Source organism: Myotis nattereri (genome assembly GCF_964212035.1).
Source record: "Myotis nattereri genome assembly, chromosome: 14".
Lineage (NCBI taxonomy): Eukaryota > Metazoa > Chordata > Mammalia > Chiroptera > Vespertilionidae > Myotis > Myotis nattereri.
The window spans coordinates 41,094,270-41,119,836 of NC_138089.1; the positions used below are offsets into that span (position 1 = coordinate 41,094,270).

General features: G+C 40.6%; 1 protein-coding gene across 1 annotated transcript in view; it reads left to right on the forward strand.

Annotated features, from left to right (window-relative positions):
• KAT2B (lysine acetyltransferase 2B) overlaps positions 1–25,567 on the forward strand; it is a gene marked incomplete at its 5' end in the record, with an annotated part of 88,609 nt that overhangs the window by 50,761 nt on the left and 12,281 nt on the right. The window contains 7 exons of the mRNA XM_081106137.1: positions 4,099–4,290; positions 8,925–9,031; positions 13,333–13,458; positions 14,903–15,039; positions 15,386–15,594; positions 16,628–16,754; positions 23,442–23,552. Coding sequence (XP_080962263.1) covers positions 4,099–4,290; positions 8,925–9,031; positions 13,333–13,458; positions 14,903–15,039; positions 15,386–15,594; positions 16,628–16,754; positions 23,442–23,552 — 1,009 coding nt within the window. The remainder of the gene's footprint in view (positions 1–4,098; positions 4,291–8,924; positions 9,032–13,332; positions 13,459–14,902; positions 15,040–15,385; positions 15,595–16,627; positions 16,755–23,441; positions 23,553–25,567) is intronic.

Sequence of the window (25,567 nt, forward strand, 5' to 3'; positions counted from 1 at the left end):
AGAGAAGAATTAAAGGCGAAGTAGCATGGGAGATATTACAGTATTTTAAAACGCAGAATATAAATGTGTTAGCACTTAGGATTTACCAAGAAATGGGTAGAGTTTAGGAATACTGAAGGAGTAGTACAAATAGAAATTAAGCTTGGAATGAGTGATGGGTTTGAATCATGGCTCCATTGCTTCCTGGTTTTGGGTGCTCTAGACCAGTCACTTCACCTCCTTGACCTTCAGCTGCTTCCTCTGTCCAAGTGTCAGACGTGTTGTGCGTGTTCCATGAGGTGGTTTGTGCGTAGTGTCTGGCACTCAGAACAGGTGCTGGAAAGATGCTCGTCATCGATTTCCTCCCACACGTGTTGTTGCCTAAAACTCAGTCAGGCCCTGCCAACATGGACCTCTTATTAAGCTAGAGCACGTACAATTGAATGAGTGCGCTTGTTGGAATATCACTTTAGAAGCTAAGGTGATAAGGAGAAAGGCAGCAGCAGGGGCCTCTCCAGCCCAGCATCCTGAGCCAACAGCTGAGGCAGAGGAGCGGAGTCCAACAGCGACCAAGGGGAACCGCTGAGAGGCTGAAATGAATATGCCCTGATGAGTTCTGAAACCTGCTGATTTCTAGGTAGAATGTAGACCAAGAGTTTCTGTTAATAATAAATAAGGAAATGAAGGTAGACAACACCTCCCCCGCTTCCCCACCATCACGCCATGTTGACAAAGAAAGGGAAGTAGAGAACCTGTGAAAATGATGAGAAGAATTGCTTCGGAGTAAACCTCACTGTCACGACTACTTGGGAATTGAAAAAAACCACACACTACTGCGACATGGTGTCTCACTGATACCAATCTCCTAAAAAAATGGGTAATATTACAGGCTGCAGGCACCACTAGACTTTATCTTGATGTGTAAGCGAGCCTTGGGACCTGTACCGCTGGCTCAGCATATAATTTACAGCAATTGCTGCGATTAGAACAAAGGGGCTGAAAACTTCTGGTGCTCACAGCAGCATGAAAATGGGGTGAACTAGGATTCTCTGTGGAAAAGACTGGGCTCAGAAAATGATTACGGTCATTACAGAGCTAACTCTTGACGTTTTATCCAGGAGAAATTTATGTGTAGATTGAACAGAACTGCTTAAATGGTTTATATTTTCTGTTCTGATTAAAAGAAAACTATATTATGTGTTGAAACTCTTTGATATTGATGTTAAGGTCTATTTAATAATTAATATAGGTACATATCAAATATACATTATACATATCCCCCCGAAATCACTGTGGTTTTAGAAAAAAAATCTGGTGCAAAATTTTGAAATACCCTGAATTTCATGATGGTACACAAATATAACTCCAAGAAGAAATAACTGAAAATGCAAGTGCCAGAAAAATATGATACATTAAAATATATCTGACCAACAGAATCTGCTAAAGGAAAGTGGCAAATAGTTTGTCTTAGATTCTGAGTTTTGCAGAACTTTTGAAAGGGGGGAGATGTTTCGTGAGACTATAGGGCAAGTTAGAACTTAAGTTGATTTTGTGAAACAGTTTTAGGTAATGGTTGCTCTATGAAGCATAGCCAGCCACCATGCTTAAGGAGTATTCATAATTAGGCATGTAAGTCTAGGACAGTATTTATCAATAGGCATGGAAAGAACAGTGGACTAGGGCAGTGGTTGGCAAACTGCAGCTCGGCAAACCGCGGCTCGCGAGCCACATGCAGCTCTTTGGCTCCTTGAGTGTGGCTCTTCCACAAAATACCACGTGCGGGCGCGCACATACAGTGCAATTGAAACTTCGTGGCCCATGTGCAGAAGTTGGTATTTTGTGGAAGAGCCACACTCAAGGGGTCAAAGAGCTGCATGTGGCTCGCGAGCTACGGTTTGCCGACCACAGGACTAGGGAATAGGAGACCTAGCTTCTAGTCTGAACTCAAATAGTAACCAGCTGTGAGTTCCGGTGAACTGGGAGAGGCCACTTAAATCCTTAGGGCTTTCAGTCAGCAAGTAAGTAGAGTCTCCTGCCCTCAAACTCTCCACGTCTAGTCATGTGTTAAGAAAAGCAAGGTGGTTGCAAATCATCATGATGTTGTTAAAAAAAAAATCTGAGTTATTTGAACAATTAGTAAATAGCATACGCATGCCATCTCTATTAGGCATGCAAAAATGAATGAGCTCGCCTTTTACTTCTGTTTAGAAGACCTGAAAGCAGTCATTTAGGCAAAATCGTTTCTCCGGTGAAGTCTTTGGAGGAATGTGTGTGCAGAGACAAGGCACACAAACTCCCATTTTCTCCTTTCCATCTCACTACATGCGATGCCCATGTCATTTATTAAAACGGCACCGGAACACCACACTCAGACTCAGTCTCTTTGTCTTGTCATACTGTGCACTTTCCAGATTTATAAAATCAGACCCATCTTGAAAGTAAAACCAAAGCAAAACTAAACTAAAATGTATAAACTGAGGTCTGTAAAACATTATCAAGGACATGAATGGAAACTTATTATTGGAAAAATGTTTCTAGAAAATAACAGTCTGTGTTCTCTTCCTCGACCCTGGGAAGATGAAATGACCTAGTAAGTTCTGGATAACATGTTAGGATTTTATGACAGATTTTTTTTTCTGCTACACCCACCAAGATCACTGTTTCTGACTTGACAAAATGCAACACAACACTTAAGATCCCCATTTTGGTATTGTAATTGTAGAATGGCATTTGAGTACAAATTATTAAGACAGAAAAGTTGAGTGAAGATTATAAAAGATAGCAGGGTTTTAAGGTTAATTTTAAATATAAGCAGACAGGCTAACACTAATGAAAGTTCTCTTTTCCAAAGATGAAAAACCACACACACACACACACACACACACACACACACACACGAAATATGAAGCTATACAGAGTAAGAAAAAAATCACACAACACAAGCCAGTAAGCACAAGTAAATGAATAATAAATATTCCACTCTTTAGTAAGGGGCTGAGAATTCCTGGGGAGCTTCCCAGAGCTGCTGGGGCACATTCGAGGTCTTCCCCTCACTTTAAAGGAGATCAGGAAGACACCCAGGATGGCTAGGTTTTAATTGTTAGAAAGCAGGCCTGCCCTGGCAGAGGATGTTTAGATCTGCTGCCAAGGACTAAGGACCTGCAGTGAAGTTTCTGACCCTCCTCTGGTCTGGGGCCGCCCGCCCTCTGTACACTCATGTTGCTGGGTCCTGGGAATGAGATTTTGCAGCTCTGGGAGACCACAAAGAAAGAGGGTTGATTTTGAATAGCTTCCCTGGGCTGAACGTGCTGTCTGCAGGGTATGCCCTACATAGCCAGTGAACCCCAGAACTGTGGTCAGATCAGCAGGAAGCCCCTGGCTCCCCTCTGGGCCTGGGCACTCCTCCAGCCTCGTGCAATGCTCCAGTGTGATTTTGACCTTGCGTCTGAGTCATTGAAAATGTACCTAAGCAACAGATGGTGGAAGCTTATTACTTCCTGCACTCTGACTTGTGAACAGTCTTGAAGATCTTTATCTTCCCACCAAAGCTTCGAGAGGGGTGTGTTGCATGCTATGTAGGCATTTTAAAGAAACCTTAAATTTTATTCAGAGGACTAGATATTGGAAATCTGATTCTGTCACAAAAGCTTCCCCTGTAATTTCTTCTTTTATCTAAACTGCTATTTATGTGCCAGGAACTCTAATTGCACTTTCCATACAGGAGCTCATGTAATGCTCAAAACAACCCAGTGAAGTAGGGTTGTTGTCCCCATTTTACAGGTAAGGAAATGGAGACTTCAGAGCATAATTCAATTTCCAAAGTCATGCAACCAGTTAAGTGACAAAGCAGGGATTTGATCCCGGGCTGTCCGGCTGTAGGACTCACTGCACAGTACTACAGAATGGAACAGTTTTCATAGAATTGGACCCAAGTGGTGGTATTAGGGCAAGCTAATCTTATTTGCAAGTTTCACTAGCTGGTGGTGATACCGTTGCTTGTCATTGCAGCCCCAGTGTCTTCTGCTGCGGTGAATGGTTTGAGAGTAACCATAACTGGATATCTCAGCTGATCTGGGGGGGTTAAGAGATATTGATGGCGCTTGTCTCCTCTCGTCACAGGTGGCTGTGTTATTGCAACGTACCACAGTTCTGTGACAGTCTACCTCGATATGAAACCACCCAGGTGTTTGGGAGAACACTGCTTCGCTCAGTCTTCACCGTTATGAGACGACAGCTCCTGGAACAAGCAAGACAGGAAAAAGACAAATTGCCACTTGAGAAACGAACTCTAATCCTCACCCATTTCCCAAAGTAAGGGAGGCGTGGGGCACTCTTGCAAGTCTTCTCGTCATCTGGGCGCTTGAAACTGATAGATGCCTGCCAAAGCCTGCATCAATAACAAGATCAGGAATGATCTGAGAAGCATCCGGGAGGGACAAAGGGACCCTCTCCTCAGCCCCCTCCTCGCGTCCTCTTCGGATGGCACAGTCCATCCATCACCAGCTTGAGTTTGTGTTGACTGCAGCCATAGCCCCCTTAGCCCCACCTCATCCCACCTGGGTGTCACTGTCTCTGAGCTTCACAGAATGGGGTGGTGCTTTGTTTTGTGAAGTCAGCTGCCAGGAAGCTAGAGGGGGATGGGGGGTGGAGGGGGAGTGTGTAGAAGCAGTTTCCATCTACTCAGAAGTGGTGCAAGAGAGCTTAAGCGGCTGTTTTGTTTTTGTTTTGTTTTTCCATCCTAGCTCCCCAACCCGTTCTAAGACTGCTGAATGCCTCCTGCCTCCGCTAGTCAGTGGGCCTGCCCCCTCGCTCTTTGTAAACTAGACCCTAAGGGTGGAGCTGGACAGGAAAAGAGGGGCCTCCTTCACAATGCTCTTTGTGCCTCCATGCTCAGTTTCACGTAGAATATACATACTCTTGTGCACCTGCCAGAGCTCCAACATAAGAGTAATCACTTAAACATTATTTTCAAATGAAGGCAATGTGTTAAAGACCCGGGAAATGCGTTTTCCAGTCTGAGAACCAAATACTTCAGCTCAGAGACTGGCTGCTGGTGAGAAGGGCTGGGTGTGCAGCGGATGACTTGTCATGGAGCCATGACAGCAAGACAGGAGCAGACGGCGCATTCTGTGGGTGTCAGTCTGCCTAGAGCAGCGCTTGGAGGGAGCGGAGGGGTAGAAGTTACCATGTGCAGAGGCTTTCTAGGTATGACAGAGCCTTCCTCCTCCACACTATTGAGAACTGCTGGTGCAGAGTTTGACCAAAGTGGCGAAACTGGGTTTTTTGTTATTAAGTTATTATTACTGGATTACCCAGTTTGTGTCTTAGGAAAGATCATTTTAAAAAATAAGTTAGGTCCAACCCAACAACAAAAATGGTTTTTAGGTAGAAATTGACGGGAAATTCCTTTGTTGCTTAAGACCATTCCTAAGCCCTAGGTAAAGGATGTCATGGGTGAGTCTGATGAGATTTTGCTGAACATCCAATGTTCGCAGTAGCTCCTAGCATCCTGATTTTCAGTCTTTTTTTTTTTTGAGGAAACCGGCAGCTGAGAATGAGGCATGACATGAACAATTTGGCTTCCTCCAGAGGGGAAGATTCAGAAGCACTTAATCTGCAGTGTGGATGTTGCCCCTCATTGGTTTATGAACTCTGGGCATGCTCATCTCTGTCAGGGGCTGCCTTTTAACTAGTCTAAGAGCCTCTCCTTAGAGCTTAAAGCAACTGTCCTACCGATGTCTCTGTTACGTTTGCCACAGAAGCAGCATTTTATGTCTTCAGATTATAGTTGTCATTCGGTCTCTAAGCCAAGGGACAAAGAGGACCGCCCCCCCCCCCCCCCCCTGCACTTGATGCACTTGATGGTGCTTAAAGAGAAATTTTAATTACCTTGCTGAGTAACAATTTTCCCCCCATAGCAAATGCATTTCGCTTCTTGCAGATATTTGCTAATTATAGGGTGTTTTGTTCCTTCAGCCTGTAGTTCTGGCATGCTCCTGCGATGGAGCTAATCAATGCTGCTTTCTCTTTTCTTTTACTAATGGTAGGGTAAAACTACCACCCTCTTCTCCTTTTAAATCTCTATTCACGGGCTAGGACAACATTCGAGGCTGTTAGGCATTTATACCTACAGGTTTGGCAGCAGAACCACACATATGTTGAAGCCTGAGGTGCTGGTTGAGTCTTGGGCACCGTCGCCAAGTGAGAGCTGCAGCCCCTCCACACCACCCAGGGAGGTCGCGGGGTTCTCAGAGGCATTTTCAGGGTCTTCCTCCTTGCCTGCCTCCTCTTCATATGCTGCCCTTTCTTCCACTTGGCTTTAACTTGTGCCTTCCCCCCCCCCCCGCCCCCCCCATCGACCTGCTTACAAGGTTGTTGTCAAAAAGGTTTAGTATCTATATTTCATTCTAAAAGCGATATTGATGAAAATTTTCTTAAGAAGCAAAACATGAGCCACAGCCCTATCTTCAGGACTTTTAGATATTTCTATATATTCTCCATGTATTGTGTTCTTTTACTCTCCATACAATTTTGTGTTCCTGTGTTTATAAAACAAGCACTTTCCTGTGTCATTATATGAGACTGTTTTTTATTATAATGAAATAACTACACATGTGTATACATACATAACACACCTATAATTATTTTCCTAAGTTAATGGCATATTTCTTTGGTGAGTCTGTGCCCAGCTTTGTGAAGAGCGTGCTGATCATATAATTACTGAACAAAGAAGGAGCCTAGAAAAGGAAAGGAAATTTACTTCTGTGACAGGGCAGTTGGGAAACCTTGAGGGCTGTGTAAGGGGAAGGCAGGTCTGCTTAGGAAAAGGGGAAAAGGATCAGGAACCTGCTCTCCTCTGGGAGACCACCAGTGATCTTAGTAAGGAATTTAGCTCCTGTTGCTGTCTGTCTGAATGTGTTTGGTAAGAATTATGCTGAAGTGTTTTAAAACATGCCTTCCTGGTGGCTTGCTTAGCAAGGAGTGACTCACGAATTACACCATCGAGTGAGGCTAGGTATTCACTCAAATGCTACCTTGTTTTTAAATCTTCTATGAACAGTAAGTCAGAAGACACTCCCTCCCATCCCCCCCCCCCCCCAGACCTTTTCCTGTCTTGTTTTCACTTCCAAGAAACCAACCTCCCTCTCTCCTGAAACCATCTAAAATCTTGCAGGCATTGATACATGCGAAGAATACTGGTACTTTTAGTTATAGTGATGATGATGATGATGATGATGATGATGACGACGACGACCGGAACAGGTCTTTGATCAGTTATCTAAAATCGTAGTACTAGATAAGTTTTACAATTCAAAAGTTTAAACATTTTATAAAGGTAATGAATATAACACATGTGCTGTATGCCACAGCTCTAGGGCTGAGGTTAATTCCCTCAAATTAAATCATTTATAATTATAAAGACTATAAATAGTCTTATGTATGTTAAGGTCAGATTTTGTTGCCAAATGGGTCATGGAAAATCTTTTTTAAGGGCTTTTGGATTTTACAATTTCAGCAGAGGGATACAGATGGCTTATACTAGCTAACCTTAATTACACCGTTACACTTCATGAGGGCACGTGGTTGTCTCGTTCACCCTGTCCTTCCAGCACCTAACCCAGTGCCTGGCACATAGAAGGGGGGCAGTCGATATTTGTTGAATGAATGGACCACTGAGGTTAGATGCCATTTTAGGCATAAACATTAGCTTATCCCCCATTACCACCCTATGCAGGAATTGTTGTTGATATTTCCATTTTATAAAAGAGAAAACTAGGAAAGATGAGAGTTAAGAACTTGTTTCAAGATCCTACAAATAGTAAGTGGTGAGCTTTGTAAATGGAGTCTGGAACCCAAGCTCTCAGCCAGTATTCTATGTTCTTCCACTAGAATTCATGTGCTTTAAAAGTGGCCTGCAGAAGGACGTTCCAGTACCAGACGTGTAGATTTGTGTTGGTATTTTTACTGCAGTTCTTCAGTGTTGATGTGCATAAGAATTGTCTAAGGTATTTAAGCAGAATGTAGTCCCCTTCTCACAGTCTTGGATTCAGTAAGTCTAGGTGGGGTTTGGGTAGCTGTGTTTCAGACAAGGTCTCCAGGTAATTTCTGTGGGCCCCCAAAACTTGAGATCCATTTGGTTTCCCGTGGTCGGCAAACTGCGGCTCTCGAGTCACATGCGGCTCTTTGGCCCCTTGAGTGTGGCTCTTCCTAAGCCTTAGGAGTACTCTAATTAAGTTAATCAGAATGTACCTACCTATATAGTTTAAGTTTAAAAAATTTGGCTCTCAAAAGAAATTTCAATCGTTGTACTGTTGATATTTGGCTCTGTTGACTAATGAGTTTGCCGACCACTGGTCTATACCATGACAGGAAGTATAATCTAGTAATTAATTACTGATTCACTCTTGGTCCTGAACTTACTAGTGGTAGGACTTTGTACCAGTGATTTAACCTCCCTCTGCTGTAAGTTTTTTCATCTGTAAGGTTATGAGAATTAGGTGAGTCAGAGTAAGAGCTATATGTGTGTGGGATAAATAAAAGTAAAGTATTTTTTTAAAATTTTTTTTTTTAAAGTAAAGTATTTTAGACAGTGAGGATTCAAGAAGTTAGAACAATGCAGGCACATAGCAAGCACTCGATAAATGGTAGCAACTTTTGTTACGGTTTTGACTGATAATGACAGCTGCCTGCAGGACCAAGGTCTTGCTGAGAAGATACACAGAATCCAAGAAAATAAATTTGTAGAAATGGATTTCGGTGTTTAAATAAGCCAGCACCGTCCAACTAATAATCATCATTTGAGCTGTAATTTCCTAGCATATCTCTGAGCTGATTGTGCGATGCTGATGTCCAGGTGATTGCCATAGAGGGTTAGAGCTGCGGTCCCTCTGGCAGTATAGTATGTTTGTTTTTGATTTTACTATTGTTTTTACTCTTGTGTCTAGGTTTCTGTCCATGTTAGAAGAAGAAGTTTACAGTCAAAACTCTCCTATCTGGGATCAGGACTTTCTGTCGGCCTCTTCCAGAACCAGCCAGCTAGGGATCCAAACAGGTAAAAAAAAAAATTTTTTTTTCTTTTCAGCATTCAGAGAACAACCAGGAAGTGTTACTTTCAGCTCACTCTGCATTTATTTGTGTTTTTAATCAAGAAATTGAAGACGGGAGCCAGCAGATTTTGCATCTGCATCTCTATTAATGAGGAGAGCAGGTGCAAATCAGTGAAAACAACTACTGCTCCTACTACTGGGTTTGCTTAGCTTGCGTATTACAGGTTTATGGGGTGTGTGTGTGTGTGTGTGTGTGTGTGTGTAAAATACCAGGCAGCTTGGCCCTCTAGGGCACTGCTGGCTCTTTTTAAAGACACGCATAGTCTCCGTCAACGGCCTGATATGCCCAGGAATCAGGTTTCAGCCTAGTTTCTGAATCCATGATGTCTGCTTTGTGTATCAAGTTACTGTCAGGATGAGTGGAAGACAGCGGTCTTGAGTCTCAGGACATGAAGAACTTCCCAGTGGGGCCAGGACATCCTTGTCATTGCCTTGGGTCAGCCAGTGGCATCACCTGGCATTTTGTGAGGCTGGAAGACATGTGACTTGGAGAGTCAGGCTGATTCCAGAGAGAGGATCTGAATTTCTGCCTTCAATACTAGGAGGATTCGGAGAAGGTTGGCAGGAGACGCCAAAGCAGTCATTGATATGTGGCCACGGGGAAAGGCAGAATGTAGAATTTTGACTTAGAGATTTTAGCAGCTCTAGCTCAATGTGTAGTGTGGGGACTGGTGACTATCGCTTCCAGGAAAGTTAATTTTACTCTTGCTGTTCTTTTCCAAACATAATTTTACATACAATAAAAGCCACCTTTTTTTGGCCAGCCGAGTGGCTCTGTTGGATTGAGTGTCATCCTGGGCACCCAAAGATTGCCAGTCCGATTCTCGATCAGGGCACAGTCCTTGGTTGCAGGTTTGATCCCTGGTCGGCACCTACGAAAGGCAACTGATGGATATTTCTCTCTCATGGAGATTCTCTCTCTCTCTCTCTCTCTCTCTCTCTCTCTCTCTCTCTCTCTCTCTCTCTCTCTCTCTCTCTCTCTCTCTCTCTCTCTCTCTCTCTCTCTCTCTCTCTCTCTCCTTCCCTCCCACCCTGTTCCTCTCTCTAAGCATGTCCTTGGGTGAGGATTAAAAAAAAAAAAAAAGGTAAATAAATAATTAAGTCACCCTTTTTAGTAAATGGTTCTGTGAATTTTGACAAATACATATCGTTGTGTGATCATCAGGATATAGACCATAACATCACCCAGAAAATTTTGCTGTACTCTGTGTGTCCATTCGTTGCCCTACCCCCAGCACTGGCTACCACAGCTTTTTCTTTTCCTATAGTTTTTTTTGGGGGGTCTTTTCTAGAAGGTCACTCACATAGCACAGGACTTTTTGAGTCTGGCTTCTTTTCCTCAGATTCACACATTTGAGAAGGTGGTTAAAAGTGTATGTGTGTGTGTTTTTTCATCTAGAGCCCAAGTTTGAGTATAAATATATTTAAATTCAAAGCAGAATACTTAAAGAATGAGGTATTTTGTTTTGGGTCAAACCCGTCCTGTTTGCATTCTTGTTACCAAAAACATCTTTTTTTTTTTTTTTTAAACCTTAGGTCATAGAATGTGATCTCATCTCTCTCTGGTCCAAAACCTGTAGCGCTTTGGGGTCTATCTGTGCGTAGGACATGCTCCCTTCAGACCGGCATTTCCCAAGCGTGTTCTCTGTGGTGACTGGGCATGGACTCGGGATTGCCCTGTGCTGTCCCCTTGATCTGTCTTTCTCTCTGCTAGCTTGCAAATGGCATCTCTCCACAAACCCCTTCCTGATTTTCCTGTGCCTTCTAGCCAGGACTGGATCTCCCTCCTTCCCCACTTTCACCGAGCCTTGAGTATGTCCTATCCTTGGGTCTCAAACTTGGCTGCACAAGGCATCACCCATGGTGATTTAAAATAATTCTAACTTCTGAGTCCCTTCCCAAGAGTGTGCAGTGTAATTTGCCTAGGGTGTGGCCTGGACATTTTAAAAGCTCCCCAGGTGATTCTGATGTGCAGCAGTATTTGAGAATAACGGTGTCGTACATGCTCATACATGCTTACCTCCTGCTTTCCGAGGCCCACTTTTTTCCTGTAGGTCTTTTCTATGAGCGTGACCCTAGATGGTCAGAGACCCAGTTTTGTCATAAAAATAATAATAACGACCAATATTTCCATTAAGTGCATGCCTGTGAAGTTTGCTTTAAGCCTTAGCACAAAGCCTGGGAATTTGCTATTATTATCCCCTTTATATAGATGAGCGTTGCCCAAGGTCAGATCTCGTTAAGTGATAGAACTGGGTTTTGCCCCTCGGGAATGGCTAATTCCTAAACACCAGACTGCATTACGAGCCAGGGCTCTGACCACTACATCCCGCTACTTTGCTGTGCGTTGCGAATGTGCAGGCCAATGCTTGTGGAAGGAATGAGTGATGAACAGTTTCCTCCTTCAGGCAGGGTGTGGACACCAAAGCTATCCAGCAGGGTCACCTTGGCTCTTTTGTGGAGGGTCTTCCGGAGAGACCCTCCCTGCTCAAAAGTCTCCCTGACCCTTGCCTGCTCAAAACACTACCTGGTCTGTTCCATTTCCAGCAAATTATCTATCGTAGCACAGGATGGAAAAGGCAGAAGTTGTCTCTATCCCTCTGGGAATTACGTGTCTATTTCTGTGGCTAAGGTTGTAACCCAGTTAAGCTGGATTGTACTCTTCAGCATTACCCGGAGCCGTCAGAGACAGGCTGTCTTCTCCTGTTCTGCTTTAATTGCCATGTGTTCTCTTTGGGGAAAGAAGAGTGCAATCATCGACTTAATTGGCACGTCTGCACATCTATGCAAGTGTGATAAATGCCATTCATAATGATGGCTCTGAAGGTTTGCAAGGTACTCAGATGTCTGCAGAATTGTCAGAGCTTCCTCTTTGCGTAGCACCACTCCCGTGCACTTTGCAAGCCACGGGGCCGGTGTGCGGGAAGGAGCGCCACGTAGCCTGGCACTTCAGTATATTCTGCATCCTTGCACGCGGACTGCTGTTCAGCTCAGAGTGCTGTGGACTGGTGTCTCTCTGTTGCTTGGGTTACTTATTCCATCACTGTCTTGGCTGCTGGGAATGTACTCTGCGCACTGGACTGTGGCTCCCTTGAAACTTAGATGAACATTCTCTCTGGACATCTGTCTGCACTGCCATGCTCGGTCCTATATGTGATCAGAGTCACTGAAAATGTCTGTCTCCCTCACAGCAGCCAGTCAGCAGAGCAACATCCTATTCCTTACAAAGGCTTTAAAAATAAGGTTTTGTTTGGAAATAGTCTCAAAAGTACAGAAAAGTTAAAAGACTAGAATAAAAATTTTGTATGTTGTGTTTACTTTACCTAGATTCATTGGTTGTTAAAATTTTGCCACATTTGCTTTATCATCTCTTCTCTCTCTCTCTCTCTCTCTCTCTCTCTCTCTCTCTCTCTCCCTCCCTCCCTCCCTCCCTCCCTCTCTCCTTGTTTCTGTAAATATCCCTGTATCTATCTATATGTCTGTCTGTCTATCTATCTACCTATCTATCTATCTATGATTTTCTTGCAAACATCATGCCTTCTTACTGACTTCAGTGGGTATCTTCCAAGAACAAGGCCATTCTCTTACTTAACAAGTATAGTTATCAAAGTAAGGAACTTTAACCTTGATGCAAGGTTACACCTTATTATTTAATCTATAGGCTATTTTCCATTTTTGCCTCTTACCTCAATGATGTGGTTTATGGCAATTTTGCATCATATCAGGAGGTGCATGATGTTGGCCTCTCCCATTATTGTTGGCATTAAAGTTTGTAGGTGGTATTTGCAAGGTTTCTCCACTGCAATGCTACCATTTTCCTTTTGTAATAAAAAAAGTACTTTTGTGGGGAGATACTTAGAAACTGTCCTGTCATATCAGAATTGTACTCAGAAGGTTTAGCCTGCACAGATGATTGTCCCTGAATCAATTATACGCTGGCTGCCATCATTCCTCTCTTATTTATTTGTTGGCATTCTTCTGTAAGGAAGAGCTTTACCTTCTCCCCATTTATTTATTTGCCTGTTCATTTCGGATTTTATCAGTATGGACTCAGATATTTCTCTTCTCTTCAGTGGGTTATAATCCATTACTGTCTTCATTATCATGCTCACATTGACCCTATTTCTTTTATTTAAAGATGACTTCTTTGTGGTGTTGGGCAGGAATGGGGTGGTCTCACATGCACTTGGTTCCTCATTGCCCAAGAAAAGAGTCATCTAATACCTTCTTTTTCTTTTCTTGGCAGTCATCAACCCACCTCCTGTGGCTGGGACGATTTCATACACTTCAAACTCATCTTCCCTTGAGCAGCCGAATGGTGGGAGCAGCAGTCCTTCTGGCAAAGGCTCGTCTGGGCTTGAGGCAAACCCAGGTAGGCACGTCGGGGGCACAGTAGAGGGCTGTGATTTGCCCTAAAAGTTCTTTTGTAATATGAGAAGTTCCAGAGGTAGACTTAAAACCAACTACAGATTGTTCATGGCCAGGATTTTGATGGCTGGAAATGACTTTGAGCTGTATTGGGTAGTTATTGCTGTCTAACAGATCAACCCAAAATGCAGAACCTTAAAACAAAACTATAATCGTTTATTATAATAGGTCACTTATTCTGTGTGTTGCTTGGTTGGTGGCTGAGCTCCTTTGGACAAGGTACTCGACGTTGCTCTTTTCCTTTTTAACTAAAGATAGGGAGCTTACTATATGGAGACGTCTTAGTGGGATTCACTCCTGAAGAGTCAATTAGATTAGACCATATACATTTTAAAAACATGTTCATACTGATGCATATCACATCACAGGAAAATTTTAATTTGTATGTAAAAATAAGTACATGGCTATGACAGAAAAAAAAATAAGGAAAAAAACCCCACACGTGATAGTAGAAAAAGACAAAAAGACACCGTACACTTTAGTAAGAAAAATGGGAGAAAGTTTTTCTTGTCTTTGCCTGGCCTTTCCCAGCGTGTGACACATTGAAAATGGCCCTGCTCACTATGTCAGCCATCATTTTAAGGCAAAAAAACATTGTGAGAGATAAAGAATGAAAAAATTAAATTCACCAGCCAAAAAAAACCAAAAAACAACACACCATTTCACTAGTATATTTCAAATATATACAGACATAATATACATACACATATATACACAAATATATATATATGAGAGAATTAACAGAATTATAAGGAGAAATAAATCAACTAATAGTTGAAAACAAAGAAACATGTCTGAATAATTCATAGATCAAGCAGACAAAACTATCAATAACAATATAGGAGTCCTGAAAACATGATCAACAAACTTAATCTAATGGACATATAGAGATCATTGCTCTAAAAATTGGAAAATACACGTTTATTCCAAGAAGACACTATGAATTTATAATAATGCATTTATAAATAATGGGTCATGTTTTAGGCCATAAAGCAAGCTTCAAAAATTGTTGCCATTTTGTTATTACATAGACTATGTATGTTCTCTGATCACAAAGGGACTAATAAGTTAGAGACTAATAATGAATGATAACTGGAGTAACTCCTTGCATTTACAAATGAAGAAATGAATGCTTTAATAACTCCTATATCAAGTTGAAAATTATCATAGAAAATAGAAAGTGTTCAGAATGGATCTATGGTTGGCAGTTATTGTGACCTTCTCCCTGCTTTTTCCACCTTCCACTGCCACCTCTTCTCTGGGTAAATGGAGATTTGACTTTCATACCTATTAGTGTTATTAGAAAATTGGTTGGATTCGTCAACATATGTTATCTGCTTTGTGTTTAAAATAACCCATTGTTTCCCCTTCTATTCTGGTCATCACAGGAGAAAAGAGGAAAATGAATGACTCTCACGTTTTGGAGGAGGCCAAGAAACCCCGAGTTATGGGGGATATTCCAATGGAATTAATCCACGAGGTCATGTCTACCATCACGGACCCTGCAGTGATGGTTGGACCAGAGGTCAGCGGGGTAAACCCGGCAGCCAGCTGGTAGACCTCTTCTGCTCTCCTAGCCACTCTAGCTGTCCAAAATGGGGGTAGAATCACTGAGAATTAGCGTGCTATGCTACCCTGGTTTGCTTTCAACTTGGTGGTCGGGGTAGGGAAGGGCAGGAAAGGCGGGTTGGAGAGGTGATTTCCCCTTGATGAATATCACATCACAGGGAAACTTACTAGTAATCTCACACAGTTCAAGTCACTTCTCCTAGACTTTCTATCTTGAAAAATTTAAACCATAACAGTTGTCCTGTCTCCACTCTCTTCAGAGAAGAGCTCTGTGTAATTTTTTCCTGTCTCCTGCACCCCAGAACAATCTTCTGTCAGCACATTCGGCCAGGGATGAGGCAGCCAGGATGGAAGAGCGCAGGGGTGTGATTGAGTTTCACGTGGTCGGCAATTCCCTGAACCAGAAACCCAACAAGAAGATCCTGATGTGGCTGGTGGGTCTACAGAACGTGTTCTCCCATCAGCTGCCCCGAATGCCCAAAGAGTACATCACACGGCTTGTCTTTGACCCGTAAGTGGTGCTTTGCTCTTCCTTCTTTTCTTATTACCTTTTTAAATGAAAGAGGAACTACTCAGAAAGTGAAAGTCAGCCATAGGCAACCACTGAATCCTGCTGCCTCTTGTCACACGGTGGATACAGGGATCCCTTAAATTAATTGCCTTGTCCAAGGCATTAAAATTAATTTTTCAACAGTTCACAAACTTTTTTGTTAATAATCATGAAGCTTTGTGTTTTAAGTGGCTGCTGACTATCCTATGCTTCATTCATTGTAGCAATGAAAGAATATAAACACTAAGAAGATGCCCCACTTTTTTAATAGTCAAAACATTCTTGATTTTGGTGCCTTAACGAGGTACCATGGTGGCCTGGGTCTGGGGAAATTATTGGGTTATCAGACAAGTTTACTTTGAAAATTCATTTCTTTAAAAAAAGACTTCAAAAAACCCCCAACACCTAAACTTCCCTAATTGAATGTATTTTAATATATATAGCCCAATAGCCTGTGGGGACTGTGATTTATGCATATGACAATTAGAGTGACATTTTAGACAGAAAAGAGGTCAAGACGGGGTTCTATGATGCAAGGTTTGGCAAGTTGTACATGTGGCTTTTGTATTCTTTTCCATAATGTTTCCATAATATTTCTGAGTAAGACTAATTTTCAGAAACATATGCCACTTTGTCCATGACTTTGTACTCTCTCCCTAGCCCCCAACCCTGGACCCCTTGGCATTGGGGGTACCCCTGTTCCTGTACTGGAACATGCACTCTGTTTTTTATTTGTAAACGTCAGAGCATTCTTAGGTGGCTGGCATTTTGTTCTGGTGGAATCTCCGATGAAGCCTTGTACGGGCAAGCTTGCTCTAAAAGTCCACATTAAGGAATGGTCTGGCGAGATAGTGACTAGATAAAGGAGGTTTCTGTAGAAATGCAAGAAAAACACTGCCCACTCCTTCCTGGTTGGTTAATAAGGAACATCCCCTCAAAAGTATATTTATATAACCAAGATAGGTAAAACTTTGATATAATCTTATTTTTCCAGGAAACACAAAACCCTTGCTTTAATTAAAGATGGCCGTGTTATTGGTGGTATCTGTTTCCGTATGTTTCCATCCCAAGGATTCACGGAGATTGTTTTCTGTGCTGTAACGTCAAATGAGCAAGTCAAGGTAAGGGTAACCCAAGGTCTTAGAAGAAAAGCAGAATGTGATATATATATATATATATATTGATTTCAGAGAGGAAGGGAGAGATAGAAACATCAATGAAGAGAGAGAATCATTGATTGGCTGCCTCTTTCAGGCCCCCTACTGGGGATTGAGCCTGCAACTCGGGCATATTCCCTTGACTGGAATCGAACCCGGGACCCTTCAGTCTGCAGGCCAATGCTTTATCTACTGAGCCAAACTGGCTAGGGCAGAATGTGATATTTCTTAACTAAAGCTGCAGAGATTGGGAAGGGCTCTGGGCCATGTCCAGAGAAGGTTCAAAGTGGAGTTCAGGACTCTCTGAGAAGCATCCTCTCAGATGAGTGTATGTGTATATGCTTGAGGAGAATAAATGTTCCACATTCCAACAGGTGTGCTTCTACCAAGGCTCTGTTGAACCTTGGGACAAAGTACAGGGACACTGCACAGCCCCAAACTCAGGTATAGTCTGTGGCAAGTGAAGGATGATTGAAAATAAATCATAGTGTTCATTGTTAATTTACTCATGGATTCACACACACACACACACACACACACACACACACACACACAACTAGAGACAGGGAACCATCAGCAAGGACATGGTGTGATGTGGATTAGGAAGATGATCTAGGTGCTTACACTTCAGGAAGATTTCTTATGACTTTGTCCCTCATCGGTGGCAGGTACTAAAGAAATTCCATAAGGGAAGCTGTGAAAAATTTGAAATTTATGGCTACGTTTCAGAAGTATTCATGCTGGGTTTGGAATGTAGTGTTTTTAGGGGGTGGTGTGTGTGTGTGTGTGACTAATTTACTTTCCCGAGTATTCTTGGCCTAGGTCCTTTTCTCCCCAGGAACTCTGCTGGTTTATTGATATCACGGTTGGTATCACAGCCTGACTGGAATAAACTAGACTCTCAATGGGCAGTAAGAGCTCTGATCCGGGTTAGATTGTGTTGTATTCTGCTGCCCTTAGGGAAATGGAGGCAGGAAATGTGTCTTTAGAAGATTATTCATTTGGTATTTGGGGAGCCCTAGAGAATATCATGCAAATGTATGGCGGGTGGTGGAGAGATAAGCAGCTCAGGATTAGATGGCTGCTGAGAAAAATCAGCCAACGTCTGAGGCAGCGCTGTCCAATGAAATGCAGTTTGCTGGGCAAATGTGAGGCATACATGCGATCTTACGTATTCTAGCAGCCACATTAAAAAGACAGCGGAATTAATGTTTAAAATCTGTTTCATCTGACCCAGTATATCCAAAGTATTGTCATTGCAAAGGTACTCAATGCTATGAAGAATTATGAATGAGACAGTCTTCATGCTTTGTTTTGTATTAAGTCTCTGAGATCAAGTGTGTATTTTACACTTAGAGATTGTCTTGGCTTGAACTATAGCCACATTTCAGATGCTGCCTGGGCACATGTGGCCCATGGTTCCCGTGTTGGACAGTGCAGGTCTAAGCATTGCTGCCTCATGCAGATACAAAGAAGCAATGCCATTGGCAGAAAACAAGAATAAGTCTCTAGAAGCAATCATTCTCTGCTTGAAGGCTACAGCTAGTACTGTGGGTACCTTTGCTTTCATTAACAGCCTTACTCTGCTCACGGTGCCAATTATAGCCACTGAGCTTATTTATACTCACAAAGCACAAATGGGGCTTTTTGCTTTTGGCTCAGAGTACTGAGCATCAAAGGGCAAAATTCATTAGTCTTATATTTGTCATTCTGACCAGAAAAGTGAGGGCTCAGATTTGCTTGAAACTGACGTCTAGTTCTTTTTCAAGAGGTTCTGACTGTGTGTCTTTAGAAGGTGCTGTTGTTGTTTCGATTACTTTTTTTTTAAATTTTATTTTCCTCTAGCCAAAGTGAGAAACAATTCCAAATGTCCAGAGTTTAGGAACTTACTTAAAAAGAAAATTTTGTTTGGCTTTTTGTAGGGAGAGGAGCTGGCAAATCAATCCCTGGTTTATAATTTCAGAAAAAAAGATTGCATAATTTCTGTTTTCAAAGAAAGCTACACCAACCACTTTGTTTGGAAAGGTTGATTAAGGTTGACTTGGACACTTTTAGGGATACCAGAGGGGAACTAAAGGTATTTAATATGAATTGGATGCTTTGTCTTATTACTTTCCAGAAGGGCACTTTATTTTTTCCCCTCAAACCATGTAATTTTCTTAAGACTTGAAGGAAGGTGGCCAAACATCACAAACTCAGTAGGAAGAACTAGAAAAAACCCCAAAACTTTTTGTGACTTACTAACGGTAGTTTAGGAACAACAAAAAAAAGATTATCCTCTTAAAACTGGATAGAATGGATGAGTTTGGTAGAATCCAGTGCTTGGTAACACCCATTTGTGAAAACAGAGTGTTCATAAGTGGTTTTAAATGTTTCTTTAATACATTAAAAATCTTGGCTAAATGATACTTTAGAATTTGTGTCCACTCATTTTGGAGTATTATGCTTACCACCAAATTCCTGCGAGTGCTTGAAGTGGGATTTGCATGTGAATTTACCTTGCTCAAAGTACACACAAGATATTTGAGACGTTCCTCACCTGGCTTGAGACTGTCTCCTCAACCAAGAATTATTTGGATTCGATATTACATGCAACTGGAAAGTTACATACCGAATACTTGTTTACTATAATAAATATTTAAATAAACACTGAAGTTACCAGGCAGACTTGGAAAAGAATCCTTTTGATGGCAATTCAAGATAAAGGCCTACAAACAAGGGAAATAGTTCTGGGGTGGAAATCTAAACATTTGCTTCTCATAGTATAATGTTGGCAATGCCTCTTTAACCAAAGAAATCTTTGAGCTACCCCTAATGCCAGTCACAGTGCTAGAGAGGATTCAAGTTAAAAGACACAAGCCATACTCCCAAGCAACTAGGACTATGGAAAATTTCTTTGGAGAGGTGACCACTGATGAGACATATCTTAGGTAGGTTTTGTGAAGCTGTTTGCAAAAGAAAAAATTATTGTTGTTCTTAGGCAAATCATTGGATTGTGGGTGAAAGGGGGAAATTTATAGTTCTCTTAATTCCTTACTAGATAGATGGTATAAACAACAAAAGCCTAGCTTTCTTGCATCAATCACATCTATCTTAAAGTGAATTTCATCAGAAAACGTATTTCCTACTAATCTCTAGACATTACTATATGTATGCACAGGCAGTTCCCTCCAAGTAGTCAATCCTTCTCTTTCCTCCAGTTTAAAAATTTTTCTTTAGAAATAATTTAAAATTAGACAGCTCATACACAAATACATTTTCAGATAAACAAAAATACCACTCCCCCTTCAAGTCCCTGCCGCCTCACTATTGTCAGCTTGGTGAGCATCCTTCCAGTTGCTTCTCTACTGATTTACATGCTTGGGAATGTACCTCTATGTAATAGGTGACTGTGTGTTCTGTAGTCATTGTAAATAGAATTCATAGTGTACATACCTAAAAAGAAACTTCCCATTATGTCTTAGGGATCCTTCAAATTCATTGCATACATGTAGTTATTTAAATTTATATTTAATTCAGTTAAAATGAAATAAAATGTAAAATTCAGTTTTTTAGTCACTCAAGTACTCAGTAGCCACAGTGAAACTAATGGCTACCATATAGATAAAGAACTATTCCATCATTGCAGAGATTTCCATTGAACAGTATAGATAGGGAGCTATTTTATATTTCATAATGTGGATGCATCGTAATTTATATAATCATTTCCCTATTGACAATATTTATGCTGTTTGTAAATGTTTTTCTGGACACTGAAAAGTAGAATTGCTGCATGAATGAATGTGGCTTCTCTAAATTAAAAAAATTGTTCCCAGGTTGCCCTTTTCCATGGGTTTACCAATTTACATTTTCACCAGTGGTGTTGAGAGTATCATGTCCCCCTACTATTACTGACACTCGGTACTATGAGCTGTAAAGATATTTGAGTATACTGCCCTGGCTGGGTGCCTCAGTGGGTGGAGTGTCATCCCATACACCAAAAGGTTGCGGGTTTGACCCCCGTTTGAGGCACATGTGGGAGGCAGTTGATCGAAGCATCTCTCTCCTCTTTCTCTCTCTAAAAAATCAATGAAAACAGGTGAGGATTAAAAAGAAAAAAGAAATTTTCATACTATTGAGTGAAATATTGCTTCTCCTGATGGAGTGCTATGATTACTATTGAGATCATATATCATTTTTATATTTGTCAGTAATATTTATTGCTTATTCCTTTCCTCTGACAATATTTTTAAGGCTGTCTCTCTTTTTCTGGTATTGATCCTATAGAAGATATTTATGTATTTTTTTTTTAAATATATTTTATTGATTTCCCACAGAGAGGAAGGGAGAGAGATAGAGAGCCAGAAACATCGATGAGAGAGAAACATCGATCAGCTGCCTCCTGCACACCCCCCACTGGGGACGTGCCCGCAACCCAGGTACATGCCCTTGACCGGAATCGAACCTGGGACCCCTCAGTCCGCAGGCCGACGCTCTATCCACTGAGCCAAACCGGTTTCGGCAATATTTATGTATTTTTGATATTAAATCTTTATAATATATGTTACAATTATACCCTTCCAAATTCGTCACTTGTCTTTTGTTTAGGATATCTTATGATATCTTTAAGGTTTTAAAATTTGAAGTAGTCTACTTAGTAAATTAGTCCTTTCTTTTATGCTTTTGCATTTTAGGTTTTTTTAAAAGAAGCTTCTTTGCACCCCTAGGTTGTAAACCCACTTTTCTATATCTTTTGTATAGGTTTATTTTTCCTTACATTTATATTGCCAATCTATTGCCTTACCTTGTTTTCCATATGATATAACTCTTTTAAGGCCTAGCTCACACATATTCTTACCTTCTGTACTCTCTTCCTTCTCTCCCTTAATGATCTTATAGCCTTTTTCTCTGTTATAGGTACAGATACATCCCTCTGTATCAATGCTGCGCAAAAGAAATATATTGTGAACTTCAAATGCAAGCCACACATATAATTCTAAAATTTCTAGTGTCTATATGTTTATTTTTATTAAATCCGCACCTGAGAATATTTTTTCATTGATTTTTAGAGAGAGTGGGAGAGGAAAAGACAGAAAGAAATATTGATGTGAGAGAAACACATCAATTGGTTGCCTCCTGCACACACTCTGATCAGGGCCTGGGTCGTGGAGGAGCCTGGAACCTGAGCATGTGCCTTTGACGGGAATCGAACCCTTCAGTCCTCAGGTCGACACTCTATCCATGGAGCCAAACCGGCTGGGGCTCTAGTGTCTATATTTTTAAAAAGTATAATTATAAATTTATCTTTGACTTCTGTCCCCCTCCATTTTGTGACTTCTTCATTTAACAATAAATTACCTTTAAAAAAAAGTAAAATTAAACAGGTGAAACTAATTTTCATATTGTCCATTTAACTGGCCATGTCCACAGTATTGACATTTTGACATATAATAAGTGTAAATTGTTATTAATAAGAATTTTTTTCCTGATGTGTCTTTTACACTCCAGTGCACCTCAGCTTGGACTGGTCATGTTTCAGTTGCTCGGAAGCCACTTGTGGCCTGTAGCTGCCATATTGAACAGTGCAGCTCTGTGCCCTAATTATGTGTTTATATGTTTATCTTTCCCACTTAACTCTCTTGTCCTCAAGAAGAGAGGGATTTCATTCATCCTTTTATTTGAGTTTTATTTGAACTCACAGTGTGTCAGCGATGTGATTTGTTTGGGAAAAGCTAAAATGTCCTTGGGTAACATCAGTAGGAGAATAATTTCCAGAAGAGGTAGACTTCCAGCCTCACATGGGATAGAGAACTAGACCAGATGGCTTCTAGAGGTCCCTCTCCCTTGAGTTACTACAGTTTCATGAGATCATACCTGTGAGCGCATTTGAGTTCTTTATAAAAGCGTGTCACCGAGTTTTAAAATACTCATGTGAAGATATTTGTGTCTGGATGCTTGGATTTTGTCTCTTTTTATGAGGTTCTAAAACAGTCATTTTAAATTTATAGATTTCCCGTAAGTTTTATACATCACTGAGAAACCTGGTAATTGCGTTTCGTTTTTCATATTTCAATCATTCATTCTTTCAACATTGTTCACTCGCTTTAGTTATTTCTAATGTCTTCAGGCTCTCTCAGAGACTCTGGGCTTCTCGGACCTTGTTTGGATAAGACCTAGTTGACATCCCGTGTATAAGATGATGCAGTTGAAGAACTGCTGATTTGCAGTACACAGGAAACACTCGGATTAGTTAACATTCCAGTAAAGATTAGCGCTGTTTGTTTACATTGCTCCTTTCATCTGAGGTTCTCAAATACTTTGAGGATAAGCAGAAATTCATAATCTGTATTTACTCCTAAAACTTTATTAATATTCAGCAAGTAACTTTAGTGTTGAACTTGAAGCTTATAGCCTTCATGTGTTATTTCTCAAAGAACCAGAAACTTGTATTTCTAAGTAATGATTATATCTCAGTTTAAGGATTTTGAATGTTTTGGTTTTGTAACTCATTTCAACGTCCAGAAATGCAAGAAATTGTGTTAGTATTATATTGGTAAGATATATTAAAGTACAAATTCCTAAACTTACCGGTATTTGTTGATGAATTTGTAGGACATTTTTTTTCTTCAGAACCTAATATATTTGTCTACATACTAACTTCCTTCCACATAGGGCTATGGAACACACCTGATGAATCATTTGAAAGAATTTCATATAAAACATGACATCCTGAACTTCCTCACATATGCAGATGAATATGCAATCGGATATTTCAAGAAACAGGTAAGTTTTTCACTGTGCAACACTGTTTTGTCGTTCCTTTTTAAAATATGCACTCAGGTAGCCTTCATTCCAATAAGTCTTTCCTTTGTCCCCATTCACTCACTGTTTTCTGCTTATAAGAAGGACATACATTTATTTTATAAGCCTTAAGTAAGGTTCAGACTGGATTCACAGGGTACGACCAGCACAGAGTACATACTGGATAAATATTTGTTGAGGGAATGAATGCCATCTCTGAGTGAATATAATATTGCATCCTGTCATTCTAAATTATGGTATCTCATCCCAGTGTGGGTGAGCCGAGTTCTCCATGTATGAGAGCCATAGATTCAATCTGTGGAAAGCCTCTCTTTAGAGCAGAGAGGAAGTTCCCATGTTTAGGAAAAGCTCCAGACGCTGCTGGTTCCATCGTGCACAGCAGGCTGGGAGATTGGTTGCCCTCAGTCCTTCCTTATCAGAGGTTTCAGCTTGGCCTTTAAAGGATTATTCTTTGGCTGCACGCTTATTTTCAGAGTGCTTTATAATCCTTGTACATTCTTTACATAATATGACTACAGAAGTCATGTACAGTTATTGCAGAAAATTTAGAAAGTGTAGTGAAACACAAAGAAAAGAGGAAAAATTGCTTGCAATTTTACCACCCAGAGAAATTTAATGTTAGTTGATGTTTGGATATATACCCTTCTAATATTTTTTCCTGTGTGTGTTTGTGAGTGTATATAAATATAAAAATTGGCTCATTCTGTAATTTAATTACGTGCTTTTTTTACTTTATATATTCTGATAATTTTGATATGACTTTTGATAGTTCTCTGAAATGTTTTATAAATAGAAAATAATTTATTAAACCAATTCCACATTTTGGGTGCATTTAGGTATTTTTTTTGTATGTAAGTGTACATGAGTGACTGTATGTGTGTGTGTGTGTGTATGTTGCCCTTACCTGTGGTAATTTGCTTTGAATAGATGTCTAGAAGTAGAGTTGCTTCCAGACATAGTTAAGGCTTTGTAACGCATTGACAAATACTGTAACAATTTCTCTTCTTGTCAGTGGTATATAAGGGGGCTCAGGAAATTGGGTGATAATTGAAAAGTAGGCTTTTACCTCTTTCCTGGGTAACAAATTGTATTTGTTTGCATTTAGATGATCATAGTAAGGTTTAACGTTTTTTTCCTTGTTCATTGACTCCTTTATATTAATTTTTCTTTTCTTTTGAATTGCCAATTCATTGTATTTTGCCTCTTTTCTATTAAAATATTTATTTTTACATTGATTTATGAAAACTTTGTATATAAGGAGTTTCACCTTTTATTTATGATTTCCTGTCGCATGTCATGTTTTAACATTGTTTATAGCTTTTTCTTTAATTTACCCAATTTTAAAGATTTTAAGACATAAGTCTATTAACTTCTTTTTTTAAAAAAAAAAAAAATAGAGGCTCTTATATGAGTAGAAAGCATTCCTTCTTCCAACGTCAGGTAATTAATGGCCTGTATATATTTTTTTTCTCATTTTTGGGGATGCATTTGAGGCTTTTGTAATTAAACTTATCTGACCGAACTCAGTGGGATTGCTTCACTGAGGGCTTAAGAGTCCGCTTTCCTAGGTTGCAAGGACATTGCAAAGTGTGAGATCTCAGCCACTATCCTTAAATGACTTGCCTATAGTCCCCTTGGAAGGCGGTGGTAATAATTGTTTGGAAAATAAGTTTTTGCTGAAAGAGAAGGGAGGAAACTGCCGGTGATAGTTCTGAAGCCCAAGTAATTTTCTGCAAAAAACCCTGAAATAGGCACTGTAAGGAAAATTATGTTTATATTATAAATATACATGAATACATACCCTGTGGCACTATGTTATTACAGCTTAAAGCATGTAAATGAACATGTTGCAAAGCATTAATGTCACTGACACAACCACACATTGTGATGGTCTGAAAGTTTTTTGCCTGAAAAGTTGGGGTTTCATTTTTTTTAACGTCAGAATTTTAATAGCTGTATTTTTTTGATAAGCTTTT